At 36.2% G+C, this 14998-nt stretch overlaps 1 protein-coding gene across 6 annotated transcripts; it reads left to right on the top strand.

Annotated features, from left to right (window-relative positions):
• Window positions 1–5851: 5851 nt before the first annotated feature.
• On the top strand, window positions 5852–11819 carry LOC144555844 (TIFY domain/Divergent CCT motif family protein). 6 transcript variants are annotated; one of them, XM_078304276.1, is made up of 9 exons: window positions 5852–6220; window positions 6364–6515; window positions 6603–6766; window positions 7378–7462; window positions 7554–7725; window positions 7803–7895; window positions 10423–10480; window positions 10594–10784; window positions 11489–11819. In XM_078304276.1, the coding sequence occupies exons 1-9, from the start codon at window positions 6049–6051 to the stop codon at window positions 11500–11502; spliced, it is 1101 nt and encodes a 366-aa protein (XP_078160402.1). In that variant the 5' UTR covers window positions 5852–6048; the 3' UTR covers window positions 11503–11819. The 6 variants fall into 6 exon arrangements, with proteins under 6 accessions (XP_078160402.1, XP_078160401.1, XP_078160406.1 ...); XM_078304275.1 differs by having other exon boundaries at window positions 10420–10480; XM_078304278.1 differs by having other exon boundaries at window positions 5855–6220; window positions 7821–7895.
• The last annotated feature ends 3179 nt before the right edge of the window (window positions 11820–14998 follow it).

The following is a 14998-nucleotide window of genomic DNA, read 5'->3' as shown; positions in this document are numbered from 1 at the left end:
TATTATTATGCTGTAATTTACGAAAATTATAAAAATAATTTAGACTGAACTATTGATTTAGTCCTATATATATCTCCAGTAAAACCGAATTATCGGTTTAGTTCCATCTATGAGATAAAAAAATATTCATTTTATCCTGAATAATTTGATTTTCTAAGTTCTACAATTTTAAAAAATAAATTGCTCTTTTAGCAACCTTTTAGAATGAAGTACTTCAATACACTTAGAAACATATACTTAAATAAAAAAAAATAAGATACTTTTGTTATCCTTTAAATTCGCAAGTAATTTTTTTTTTTTTACTTTCACAAGTAAACTGGTTTTTTTTTTCGCCAATTTTTCAATAATAATGAATAGGGATGTATTTATTTTTGGTTCGGATGATAATTCATTTCACTTCTAGCAAGTTGTCATTTCGGTTCGAATAAGTGTGTTTTTTATAGAAATTTCAGATAATGAAATGGGAATAGGAATGTCAATTATGAATTTCTGATTCAATCTGAACGATTCGATTGAAACCTACAAAATGGTTAAAAAAGTCGAGTTCCAGTTTAGAATTTTTTATCTGACTCGAATCCGATAGAGTTCTAAAGGACCCGACCCGACCCGACCCTACTCATTTTTATGTGTTATGTTGGATTTAGTTTGAATTTAGTACTAATTAAGATTAACTATATACTAATTTTAATTAAATTGCACAAACAAAATAATAAAATAATGACGATCCAATCCAAATCCGACCCATTTTAGGAAGCAGTAGAAATTATATTTGTTTATAAATTTAAGAAATAAAAAATACTATATATCATCATATTTTTATTGGCTATATTTACTAGAGAGATAAAATGAAAATATAATTAAGAAAATAACTCCTGCTAACAAAGGCCACATGGAATAATTATTTTTTCATAACCCCTCATTATATTCTTCCACCAACATGAATTAAAATAAAGAGTTGGAATTGACTCGCAATAAATTTATTACAGTCTTCACTATATTTTAAAATGGCAATTTGTTTTTAATACATGGTCATATTTATATTGTGCACCTGAAAAATAATATAATTTGAAAAATTACCATTAATCTAACAAACTAATATACAACATTTTTATATAAAAATTTTAAATTTAGTATATTTCTAAAAAATATTACATTAGATTTTTTTTTAATATTATTAAATAAATTCATTATCAATCCCTTGCACTGAAAATAAAGTCGCATGCAGCTGCCACCGTGCCACTGCAGCCGATGATTCTATTTCTGGAACCGAAAAGAAAAATCTAATTCAATCTACATGGCAACACCTGGACTACAGAAGCTCCTTGTCAGCGTGCGAATAAAATATTGCACTAAAAGCTTGACACCAATAAACCGTCGACAGACTGCACGGTGTATAGAGGCCTGAGAAGACATGGTCTTGATAAAAAGTTAGTTTCCCAATAGCTGCTTTCAGTCCATGTGGATCCCACACATGCAGTTCCGTACCACGGTCACCATTACGCACGTGAAGTTGCTGAAGACCCACCGGGTCGTTGGGTAGACCCCTTCGATCTTCTGTGGTTATGAATTCTATATCACACTGTGTCTCTGTTTTGAAATATTGAAGGATATGACTAAAATCAGGGATTCAAATCTGCTTCTTTTCTTAAGAAATGAAGCATTTTTTTTTCTTTAGATGCTTATATAGATCAACTAAGTGTTTATATAGAAGACTTCGGTTGTTCCTCTTCAATGACCTTTGTGGACTCCACTTTTTTAGCATAGCAGGCTCTATTTTTTGTTATTTTTTAAAAGAGAGAGAAAAAAAAAGGAGAATTGAAGGTGCATATTTGAATCCAAATCCGAGAACTAAGGAGCATATTTTGCATGCGTCTCGTGAGTTTTTTTTTTATTTTAGAACTTTAATTTTCTTTTACATGTTAGATAATGCATATTGATCAATTCTAAAAATTATTCTTTTCATTATTATTAATGTTATTTAGTGTTGTTTTGAAATTTTTAAATTTAAGTTCAATTTTAAAGAAAAACAAATTATGTTGAAAAAAAATATCACTGATATTAGCAATGGTGCCAATAAACCATTGACAATACCACTAATTAATCTTGAAAGCAACATGACAACATGCATGGTTGCATGACTAACAGAATGAGATCTAAATCTTCAGAATTATGAATGCTCGAAAATAAATCATAATCACAATATTTAATTTTTATTGAGATTTTGAGAACAGTCTGTAGGCACGCGCGTACACAACACCCTATATTTCAATCTTGTCCCTCTATAGACTCGAGCCTATTCTTCTGTGAAAGAATTAATATCTTAATCATATGTACTATACAGCGGTGTAGGGCTGTAAATGAGCCGAGTTTGAGCGAGTTACCCCCAACTCGAACTCGGCTCGTTTAATAAACGAGCGAGTCAACTCGAGTTGTGATGGTAATAACGAGTTGTAGAGCCAACTCGAACTCGGCTCGTTATCAACTCGAGTTGGCTCACAACTCGTTTATAACTCGTTTAACCAGTGATAGTATTACAACACAAGTTCAAACTCAGCTCGTTATCAACTCGAGTTGGCTCACAACTCGTTTATAACTCGTTTAACCAGTGATAGTATTACAACACAAGTTCAAACATATTTTGCACGAATCTCAAAGCACAAATAACAGTCTAGAGATTTGAGTTTGATTATTTTGGAATTTATTGTGACCAATAATTTGCAACTCGAGTTATAAATGAGCGAGTTGGGGCCAACTCGAACTCGGCTCATTTATTAAACGAGTTGGCCAACTCGAGTTGTAAATGAGCTGAGCTGTAAATGAACCGAGTTAAACGAGCTGTAAATGAGTGAGTTACGAGCGAATTACGAGTTCGAGCTTTTTTGCCCAGCCCTACAGCGGTGGCTCGTAATCACAATATGCTTATTAAAATTTGTGGGTACTTTTGATTATCATTAGCAGTGTTGTAAAAAACATCTGTTTGGTGATCAAACAACGGTGGCTCATTATCACAACATGCTTGTTAAAATTTGTGGGTACTTCTGATCATGATTAGCGGTGTTGTAAAAAACGTCTGTTTGGTGATCAAATTGTCATGGATTTTTTCAACTAATTAACCGATTATTACTAATTATTCATGATCAAATTGTTGAATAAGCGCATACCGTTATTTACAACACTGATCATTAGTGTCTCAAACCAAGTCAATACAGCACTGTAGTTCCTCAAAAGCAAAAATGACTTCATGCATTGACTGCTTCAGTTCACTAAAAATTTCAATTACATTTCATTCAAAAATCCAAGCACACCAAAAGAAAAAGACAATTGGATCCAGAAGAAAAAATAGTAGACGGTTGGCATGCCAAAGGCTGTCACTGTGTTATTATTATTATTTTGTTGAGAAATTTCACCTTGAAAGATAAATAAATGGTGTCACTGTTGTTTGGACCAGTTTCTTTTATCAGGACCACACCCACACACACTCCCTCCCTCCCTCCCTCCCTCTCCATTTATGGGTCCGGATCCTCTAAAGTAACTCAATTTTTGAGTTTTGGATTGAGACCGTCCGATTTGAATCTGTTGTTCGAGATTATTTTGTGATTTGAATTCATCACTTGAATGTGTGCGCTCCACTTCAAATAGATTATCACAGATTCGAATCGGACGGTCCGATTTAAAACCCAAAAATTGAGTTACTTCACTGGATCCGAACTCCTCCATCAATTGTATGCGAAAGGGCACTTAAACAATAAAGGTTCGGTAGTCCCCACCTGTCAAACTCAAATAGATAGGATGCCCCCTCTCCTCTCCTCTCCTCTCCTCTTCTCTCTTGCCTTTTCCTATCTCCCTTTCAGCACAGAATCATTTACACAACAACGTTTCTGTCATCTCCAGCAATGACAATACAGGACCTGTCCTTTTTTTTTGTCCTTGCTCCCTTTTATTCTTTTATGATCAATGGTTTATTGGTTTAGTTTTGATGGATGTTTACGTGTCAAATTATTCTAGGTATAAATAAATCTGAATGCAGATAAATACGAACAAATTGAATTATATATGGAAAGTCTTTCATTTAATGGAATTTTATATACGGAGTGGAGTCCAACTTTCAAATTATAGCGGTTAATAATATAAACTTTTTCTACGAAGAATGAGGGTTAATTTTACAGTATTATGACATTTTATTTTATCGACTAATCATCCATGTTAAATAAAAGCCAGAATTTTAAATGTGAAATGAGATACTTTTAACAAAATAATTATTTTGGCAAACACTTAATTACTCTAATTTAATATTTTATAGTTCCTTTTAACACCTATAGTTGTAATTCTCAAAACATGTCTAATGATTATGCAAAAGTCACATTGTGGTCACCATTATTTACCATCATTAATTAGCCACGTCTTCAAAATTGTAAATATTTAAGTGTTGATTGAAATAAAGAAATGCTGAAAAAAGTAGATAAGTGTTTGTAATAATAATATTTTAATTGTAAGTAACTAATTTAATACGTAAAACAGGAATAACTCTAGTGTGCACTATGTTTATCAACAAGGTTTGGTGAGCATAATTTCAAAATCTATTGAATTAACTCCAAACGACGAATGAAATCCGTTGAAACCGATCTACATCACGAGCGATGTGTGTACATACAAAATATTCAAATATTCAAATATTCAAATTTGTTTAGTACAAAATCCAGCAGCAAAAAAAATGAAGATTTATAAGTTATTTTAAAGCATTCATTTTTCATAAATTTTTAACTGATTGACTTTGTACTAAATAAATTTGACAATTTTGCAAGTACACACATCATTCTTGAAGTAGATTGGATTCAACAGTTTGAATTCATCATTTGAAACCAATTAGATAACTTTTTAAGTTATGCTCACCAAAACTTCTTAATCAACATACGTTAGCTTTACTCATTAGAACAAACACTCACGTGGTCATTTTTTATTTTCTATTTATATTAAAATTAAATAATTAAATATTAAAAAATTAAAAAAAAAAAAGTAAAGTGCACACTTGAAGCAACAACTCAACACATCTAAATTCAAATCAGAACAAACGGGACAATGCCTGTTCCCAGAAAAAATTGAGAGATTTACCTCTGAAAGAACTATTGTTTTTTTCTTTTCCGCGAATCACAATGTAAAAGAATTAAAAGTAGGTGTTTGGGGCAAGTGGATGATAAAAACAGGGAGCGGGAGTAGCTCTCTGACGTGGCATCATGGGGTTGCAGCAGTGCCCAGATTAAAGAGACACTTTTTTAAAGAAACCCCCGATTAAAATAAAAATAAATTTTCACACCCGCCAAAGCGGAAAACGCCGCGGCCTAACCCCATCCCTTTATTTCCTCCCCAACTCACCCCATTCCTTCCTTTCTGAATTCCCATCACCTAAGGTAACACAAATTTTGCTTTTCGATCAAAACCGTTTGATCTTCCTACCACGAATATTGACGGACCTGAGCCTCCACTTAGAACCGCCGGATTGATCTGGATTCTGATCAGACGGTCTAAATCTAAATTCAAAATTTGTGTTACTGCAGGGAACCGAATTTCCTTCCTTCATTCCCCCGTTCCCAACTCACCCCATTCCTTCCTTTCTGAATTCGCATCACAAAAGTAACACAAGTTTTTCTTTTGGATCAAGACCGTTCGATCTTATTAGCACGAATATTGATGGACCCGTGATTCCACCAAGAACTGCCAGATTGATCCGGATTCTGATCAGACGGTGTAAATCTAAATTTAATATTTGTGTTACTGCAGGGAACCTGATCTTTCCTTTCTTCATTCCCCCTCCCCCCATAATTTTATTTTTTTCCAAAAAAGTCTTAGATTAAAATAACATAAACGACTCCTTTAATTAAAAAATTCCACCAAAATCAGGGAGGAATAGAGAGAGAGAGGGGGGAAGAGAGAGAGAGAGAGAGAAAGAAGGAACCTTTGTGCGTGTGCCGTGTGCGTGTGCATGAGTGTGCGTGCGATCGCTCTCCGTCCCCCACTAGGCCACCTACTATCTGATCAACGGATTCCAGCTCCATGAACTGCAGTGAGGTGGCAGCGCTGGTTGTCAACGAAACTCGCGTTGAGGCTGTGACTGCTCCGACGACCAACGCCCGATCACCGTTGGAAAAACCACTGTCCGAGCTGAGAGAGGAGGATATAGCTCAGGTCACAAGAGAAGACTGTCGTCGTTTTCTCAAAGAAAGAGGTCTCCTCTCTCCCTTCTTCTCCTCACATTTCTGTTCTTCTCATCTCCGCTGCATACAACCACTCGGAGCATCCTTCGCATGCCTCTGTTTAATATTTTGATTCTTCGTAGAATGAATGACACGTGGCCGTTCGTTCGTGCAGGGATGAGACGACCGTCGTGGAACAAGTCTCAGGCGATCCAGCAAGTCATCTCCCTCAAGGCGCTTTTAGAAGGTCGACCTGGTGCTGGTGACCCCCCTGTCTCCTCCTTCCTTCTTCCTTCCAAGTCTCCCCATGCCCCAACCCCATCGCATGTTAGAAACACCACGCTGCTACAATTTTACTATTTCCTTTCACAATTGACCTTTTTTTCTTTGATTTTAAATATTTCCTTCATTTAGGATGCTCGCTCTTCAGAGAAAAATGAAACAAGTGGCAGTGGAGGTTCGGTACCACTGCCAAAGGAGCCTTTGCTGTCGCCGTACCGAAGGAGAGATCCAGTACTTAACACTCCGGTATTAGACCCGGTACCGACACCCCGGTTTCCTCCTCCGCCGGAGAACAGGTTTTTTTTTTTCGTTAATTTACTTTTTTATAAATTGTCGTGGGATGGGATTAGATTTAGGGGCTGACGCGTGGGACATGGAACTTGTGACCCCACTTGCCAGCGATAGGTTGTGATATTATCACTTTTTTTTTTCGTGAAGTTACTTTTTTATAAATTGGCGTGGGATGGGATTAGATTTAGGAGCTGACGCGTGGGACATGGAACTAGTGGCCCACTTGCCAGTGATAGGTCGGGATATTATTATCACGGTTTACTAGCCTGTGGCGCTAGAGAGAAGTTCTCTAATCTCTAGTCTAGTTGTTGCTATCGTGCGCCTGTACGGAGATTCTCGGATTGATGGCAACCGCTGAAATAATTCTGGTCGTTGGATGTAATACTATTACGGAAGCCGTGAAGAAATCCTACGGCTGGGAGATCGGAATTTCTCCTGTTAGAAGTTAGAACTATCAAGCGTAGACTTCCAGAAGCGTGTATAGAAACTTCTATAGAGTATCTCTGTCCCGTTTCTTATTGGATTGATTTTAGATAGTTAGTTAGATAGACACCATATAATAATTATAAATAAATCGAAAAATATTCCACATTTGAATTTGACAAAATTGTTTCAGGCCAGCTACAGAGTGCGCGCCAGGTCAGCTCACGATCTTGTACGACGGTCAGAGAAATGTCTACGATGGGGTGACGCCTGACAAGGTACCAAACCAATTAACAAAATCAAACTTGGTAATGGTAATGCAATCTGACCTGGATCATGATTCGAGAATATATGCTTCTTAATTCCCAGGCAAAAGCGATCATGCAATTAGCGGAGAGCTCAGAGAACTTTTACTCAGTACCAATGCCAACTCAGCCCAGCCGGCTACCACCTCCTAGATTTCCTGCTTCCTTTCCGGGACCTGGTGGATCGATGCCGTCAACCCCCCAAGCATGTTGCATCCTTCCTCCATCTCCAACTGGTACAATCATCTCTTTTCTTATGTGCATTTTTAAGTATCTGAGTTGGATATTTTCCTAGCCGTTTGATCACAATCAGATGGTAACGATTGTACAGGATATGCGAAGTTTCCACGGCTTTGCCGGGAGAGCACCGAGGATCAGCTGAGGCCACCGCGAGAAATCGAGCCTGGTAAGAGTCAGCTAGCGGAGCAAAGTTAACTGGTAAAATTACCTGTGGATGTCAATTCCGGGCCCCATCTACCCTTTGCTTCCTTTTCCTTCAGTCAAATATCTTATCCGACGGTTCAGCTCTGTTTATTTGTACTGGAGTGATGACATCTAACTGTTGCTCGTGGGGCTTTAGGTCGTAGGAGTTTATCATGCGCACGCCGGGTAAAAGCTGCGTAGAGTCTGTCCATTATTTACACTTTTTCTAACCCATCGCTCCCATCTATCCCCATTTTGCACCATAACTTTTTTGCGTATTTAGTACCGCCATAGAAAATGACTTTGGTAATTTCTCAATATTAAGTATTTTCCTAGTTGTAGTTTTAAACTAAAAATCTAAAATTGTCCATCTTGATAGTTATGGATTATACTAGTCAAGGTTGGTAAACTTTGTTTTATACATTTATCATGGATATTAAGATCCCGTTTTCAAACTTAGATTTTTTTTTTTTTAATGAAACCGTCTTTTCTTATAAATTTAGGTACATGACACTTTTCACTTTTCCTTTTGATTTATATATAGCCTGTAGGCAACATTATTCTATCATTAAATAAAAGGGTGGTTGTGCTCTGACATTCAAAAGGGGTGCAAGTTGGGGAGGGGCAGCAGCTTTCACGTAATAAATGGGAGCTGTGGGTCCAACGAGGGGAATTGATGAGACCCACCAACGGACGTGATTGTCTCGGATTAAAGAGATCGTTCGTGATTTGTCGGCCCCACCAATCCTTTCTCCGACTGTTGTAGGGTCTCACGCTTCCACTCTTTCACTTTCTCTCTCCCCCCCCTCCTTCCCCCTCCTTTTGGTTTTATTTTATTTTTCTTTCGGGTTCCTCTTTGAACGGCCTCTGGAGAGATGGGCCCCGCCTGTTATAATTACGGCCTAAATATTTGGATCTTGTCACCGTTATGGTGGCCCAATTTATATCCCCCCATTGAGTTCCCATTGTATCTGTTTTCCTTTCCGGTTTGCTTCTCTGGAGGCTGGAGCTACAGCCTGCAGTTCCTCTTTTGTGCCAGCTTGTAGGTGTTACTGGTTTTAGACTTTTAGGTCGTGTTTGATTGGAAAATGCTTGTTTGTTAGGCGGTGAGTAGATATACCTTGATTAAAGGTGCTACTTTTTGTTTGTCCACCTTTTTGAGATTGTGATAGTTGGGTTCTCATCTTGCATTGTCTGATGTAGAGATGTCATCTGTGATCGTACAGTCCTTACTGGTGGAGTTTAGTGTCCTTCAAAAATTATTTCTTCTGGTATATATATATGAGGAGGATTCAAATGCCTCCATGTTTTTGTGCCTCCATCATGCCTCCATCTCTCTCTGTCATTTTCAAAGTTCAAACAGTCGATCCGAACCGCTCAACCTAACCTCCATACTAAAATATGTTTGGAGACCAAATTTTATATTTTTAGGAATTTTTTTACTATTTTTTTAAATAGGTACAAAATCAGTAAATCTGAACCATCTAAAAACAGTATTTTTGTATCTATCTAAAAAAATAGTAAAAAAAATTCCTAAAAATATAAAATTTGGTTTCCAAACATATTTTAGTACGGAGGTTAGGTTGAGCGGTTCGAATCGACTGTTTGAACTTTGAAAATGATGGAGAAAGATGGAGGCATGATGGAGGCACAAAAACATGAAAGCATTTGAACCCTCCTCTATATATATATATATATATATATTTAAAATGTGCCATTCTGTCATGTTAATCTAAATATGAAAATGAACAATAACTGAGCCAGTGCTTACTGACCCTCAAAAAAGAAAATGAACAATAACAAAATTAAGATGATACCTATGCCCAAGAACTTTATCCTATATAACCTAACATCATAATTTTTGAAGGGAAGCTTATAATGGTGCGATTAATCTCCATCTGTTTATGTTTCATAATAAACTGCAAATTTAAAATATTAGGGAAACTGCAACTGACGAAATGATGCTTGCTTCTTTGATTTAACAAATGATATTTGAGATAAGCATTTAACTGGACTCTGTACTTCTCCAATTCAGCTTAAGTCTGTGAATGTTATTCAAGTTCATATTTTGAGTATGAAACATATCTTGAGCCTTTTTTGGTTGAACACTGAAATTTTCTGTTAGTTAATTTTTTTTAATTTAGAATGGCATTTTTTCTTTCATATTTTACTTGCTCAATTTTTTTTTCAAGGTCTCGAGAGGTGTCTTGAGCATTTTTTATGCTTCTGATGTATAACCTAGATATATAGGAAATTATTTTTTAAGCAGTAATGAATACAAAATTATACTGTTAACAATTCAATGCTGTTCTATCGTTTATCTGAATAGTGAAGACAACAAATCTACATATTTATGTTCATAATACAAAAAATCTATATAATTTTCATAACATGGGTATTATTTATTCCGTGACTAACTGAAGACGAAATGATCACACTTAGTATATACATAACTAAACATAAAACTGTCTCCAAAATTTCTACTGATGTTCAATTTATTATGACAGCAGAGGGACCAAAAACTCGACAAGCATCCTTGCAACGCTACCTAGAGAAGAGAAAAGACCGGTAAAATCTCTCTCTTTCTTTTTCTTTTTTAAAGACAGACCTGATTTCACATTTTCTTGCATATTACTATTGATGTAAAAAATGTAACAATAAAATTCCTCTGAAACTAAAAGGTTTAAAGGAAAAAAGATACTGGGAGTGATGACTGGGACGAGCATGGACATGATGTACATGAGCCATAAAACAATGTGGTGCCAAACATCAAATGAGATGCGGCCCATTTCGCCGCCGATTCCAACTCAGTGTGGTCCCCAGCCCAACCATCCTACAAAAGTTTGTCTGTCCTTTGATCTCAATGACGAAGGTACATATGCAATTACTTCTTTTGTTTTTCCTTTTGTTATGGTAACCTCATGTGTAGTGCAAAATGTCAAAACCTTGTATACATTTCTGAAATAAGTAATTTTCATCCCCTTAAAAAAATATGACAATCAAATATTAGTTGTGCTCAGATGGTTGAGAAATTTCCATTGCACCCATCACTCCATGGTGCAGAATTTACCCAAAAGATGTCTAAAATAACATCCAATCCTCAATTTCTCCTTAGAAAAGGCATTGTAATTTTGGGTAGTTTTAACCAAAATATAAATAGAGGGCTCTATATAAGGACTTTCATGGTTTATAAATTATAACAGCATATAAAAAAATTTCCTGTTTGTGTAAGAGCCCAGATTTCATTTTCATTTTAGAGCCCAAAACCCTAAGGGTAGGTCCCTATCTCTTTGCTATATCAGCTTTGATAAATTTGTTCAGACAAGATCTTTCTGTGAAGTTTTTGAGGTTAAAAAAAACTCTTCAATTAAGAAAGCAGAAAATCGGAATCCTTCAAACTAGATAAATATCAATTATACTCTTTAATCTTTATTATGTTAGTCACATGTCAATTGTACTTCTGCAACAAATAAAGAGTTACACTATCAAACGAGCACTTGAGGATGATCTAGCTTATAAATTGGAAGCATCAATCTCACTGTTAAATGATATGGCGAAATCTTAATTTTTTAACAGCTGACGAGGACTAAGGCGGAATTCTCACTGCGAATGCAAAGTTGGATTAATACCGGCTCAATTGATCGTTCAATTTTTCTAATGAGAAGGGAGTATTGCCATCAATTAGGGTTTGAACAACCCTTTTTGGTCAAGTTAGCTGTCTAGGATTTTTGCCCTTTTTTTTCCTCCCTTAATTTCCTTCCTTGTCTTGATTCCATTTAGATGAGCTCCGGGTGTTGAATCTTGTTTGAGTTGAGGCGAAAATCAGGGATAAATGTAATATAAGAATATCATTCTCAGAATTTTGCTCTTAACACATTCATTACAAATAGGTCTTGTAATCTTAACTCTACTAACGTTACTGTCACACCCACCCACACACACACACACACACAAACATTGATGTTATATTCTCGACTTACTAACATAGAATTCGAGCAGTATCTGTCAGAATAACAGTACTGTTATCGGTTATATGCAGGTTTAAACTTTTTTTTGTTTTTGTGTCAAATATTGGTTTTGATGTGTGCATGCTAAAGATTGCTGAATAGTAAATTAACCAGGGCCCTTTAGAAAGAACTGTGAGGAGGTTTTTAAGGTAATTTTCTATACATGTAAAATTGTAAAGTTAATTAATTTTATTACTCTAATTAATGAATCTCAAATTAATCCTCTCATGGTTGGAACATCTAAGGTAATCAAGTATTAGATAATTTAAGTCTTGGTATAGTAATAATCATTTACCTCAAAATAACTAAAATTCCATTGTTTAATGAAAAGCTAAATATTTTCTAAATCAACCCAAATTCATACCCGTATTATTTTTGAAAGGAAAATTACATCTACAGTTTTATTTTCCTAATTTAAATGATACATTTTGAAGATATCAAAGTGTGAAAGCACATGAAAGTTAAATGCACACCACATCAATTTAACACTAAAGCCATGTTTAGTAGTAAACAGAAAGTTAATGTTCACATGGGAAAAAAAAAATTCACTTAGATTGATTTTTTTTTCCCCACGTGAATAGTAATTTTTAGTTCAAAATTTTTTATTCCTATTCCCATCGGGACTGCCGAATAAGACCTAATTAAACCACTTCTGTAAAATGAATATATAGGAAACATCTGAACTATTCTTGTTTCTAATGAAACGAGTATATACGGCCGGATATATGCGACAATATGCAATTTTTATTTTCTTTTCCTTGAGAAGAACTACTGTATGTTGGAATATATTGTAGTATATATATATTTTCATTTTAAACTAATGAAGAAACACATTAGAAAGTTATAAAACTTTCAGCTTGAATTGTTTATAGGAAAGAACAGCTAACCAATCGTAGCGAATAACACGATTTATGTTCCAAATGTTATTAACTTATTATCGATCTAGGTTATAAAAAATATCATACATGCATATTTGAAATATATTACTTGCGATCTAGTTTTAAACTAATTAATTTGGTTGTTACATGTTTAAAACTTCGAGGGCTGGTATCTATCACTTAGAAAAGTGTACCTATATTTTGTCAATTACAGAATTTGTTTTGTTTTACTTCAAATCCGTGAATAGTTTACTTTTCAACCCTACAGCACAACTGTTTTTCTGCGACCGGTATGAGAGACCGGTGCTTACGTCGGTCGCAGATAGTCAATTTTTTCAAAAAAAAAGAGGAAAAAAAGAAAATTCAACGACAACCATCACTTTTAGCGACCGTATCTGCGACCGGCGCCTTTCTCGGTCGCTGAAAGTTTTGGTAAAAAAAAAAAATATGCGCGCTCGCGCCAGAACGCAACCCTAGCCTCCTCCTCGCGCCTTCTCCTCTCCTCGCGCCTTCTCTCCCGTCCGGCCTCAACTCTGCCCTCTCCGACCAAACCTTGAGCTAAACCTAAACCCTCTTCTCTCTTCTCTATCCTCTGACCCGTCCTCTTCCCTCTTCTCCCTGTCTCTTGCTCTCGGCAGAAACGCGAAAACGCCCGACCGCCACCTGTGCTCGACCGCCGCCTGTGCCAGACCGTCGCCTTCGCCACCTTCCTCGCATTTGCATCTCCACGACTCCATTGCTCTGCAATAGGTACTCTAACTTAATTGAATTTTTTTTGCTTGTGTTTTTTTATTTTGTTTCCCTTATTCATCTCCTCTTATCAATAATGTGAGCTTGCTGTGATTTTGCGAACCTTCGGTGCATTGTTGTTTATTTCTGTGAATTGCTGATTTGGGACAGTTGCGAGGTGAGGCTTTCGAATCCTTGAAACCGGCCGCTGTTTGGAGTTCTTCGTTGTGTGTTCAAGCTTTCTCAGGTAATTATCTAAATCAAAACTTGTTATGATTTGGTTGTTGTGATTTGCTTATGTCTTTGCCGGGTTGTTGATTTTCCCGGAAGGCATTGGTTCAGGGTGCTTGTTGTGTTTGCTAAGCCCCTTTGTTGAGTGTTGTATGACGCTAATTATCCAAAATTTTGAGATTGATTTTGGTGCTTGATGCCATGCCGACATGGTGCAAATTATTCTCTTTGACTTGCTGTGTTGTGATTGGCTGATGTTGTATTGGTGCAAATTATTCTCCCTGTCTCTTGCTCTCGGTAGAAACACGAAAACGCCCGACCGCCACCTGTGCTCGATCGCCGCCTGTGCCAGACCGTCGCCTCCGCCACCTTCCTCGCGTTTGCATCTCCACGACTCCGCTGCTCTGCAATAGGTACTCTAACTGAATTGAATTTTTTTTGCTTGTGTTTTTTTATTTTGTTTTCCTTATTCGTCTCCTCTTATCAATAGTGTGAGCTTGCTGTGATTTTGCGAACCTTCGGTGCATTGTTGTTTATTTCTGTGAATTGCTGATTTGGGACAGTTGCGAGGCGAGGCTTTCGAATCCTTGAAACTGGTCGCTGTTCGGAGTTCTTCGTTGTGTGTTCAAGCTTTCTCAGGTAATTATCTAAATCAAAACTTGTTATGAATTGGTTGTTGTGATTTGCTTATGTCTTTGCCGGGTTGTTGATTTTTCCGGAAGGCATTAGTTCAGGGTGCTTGTTGTGTTTGCTAAGCCCCTTTGTTGAGTGTTGTATGATGCTAATTATCCAAAATTTTGAGATTGATTTTGGTGCTTGATGCCATGCCGACATGGTGCAAATTATTCTCTTTGACTTGTTGTGTTGTAATTGGTGCAAATTATGCCATGCCGACATGGTTTTGTATGTTTACCAGAATATTAAAATGGCAGTGACCAATATGCAAAATTAATTGTTTTAGAGGTCTAATATGTAAAATATATAGCCTTATGAAAAATTGTATAAATAAAAGGGCCTAAGTGTAAAATGTGGTTTATTTTGAGGTAGTGGCCGAAGCATGCATGTGTAGATTTTTTTTTATGGGCCTTGAATTGAAAATAATTATAAATGGGCTTGAAACGAATTATTATGACCTATATATATAAATTAGTAATTGGAATCTTAATGAATTATAGGCCTAAATAAAAATTGATAAATGAAGTTCTTATATTATTGGGCTTTGATTTGGCATTTGATTTTTT

This window comes from Carex rostrata, chromosome 6, assembly GCF_964058835.1.
Source record: "Carex rostrata chromosome 6, lpCarRost1.2, whole genome shotgun sequence".
NCBI classification, from domain to species: domain Eukaryota; kingdom Viridiplantae; phylum Streptophyta; class Magnoliopsida; order Poales; family Cyperaceae; genus Carex; species Carex rostrata.
The sequence above is the reverse complement of the archived record's forward strand: the minus strand, read 5'-3'. Positions and strand labels throughout refer to the sequence as shown.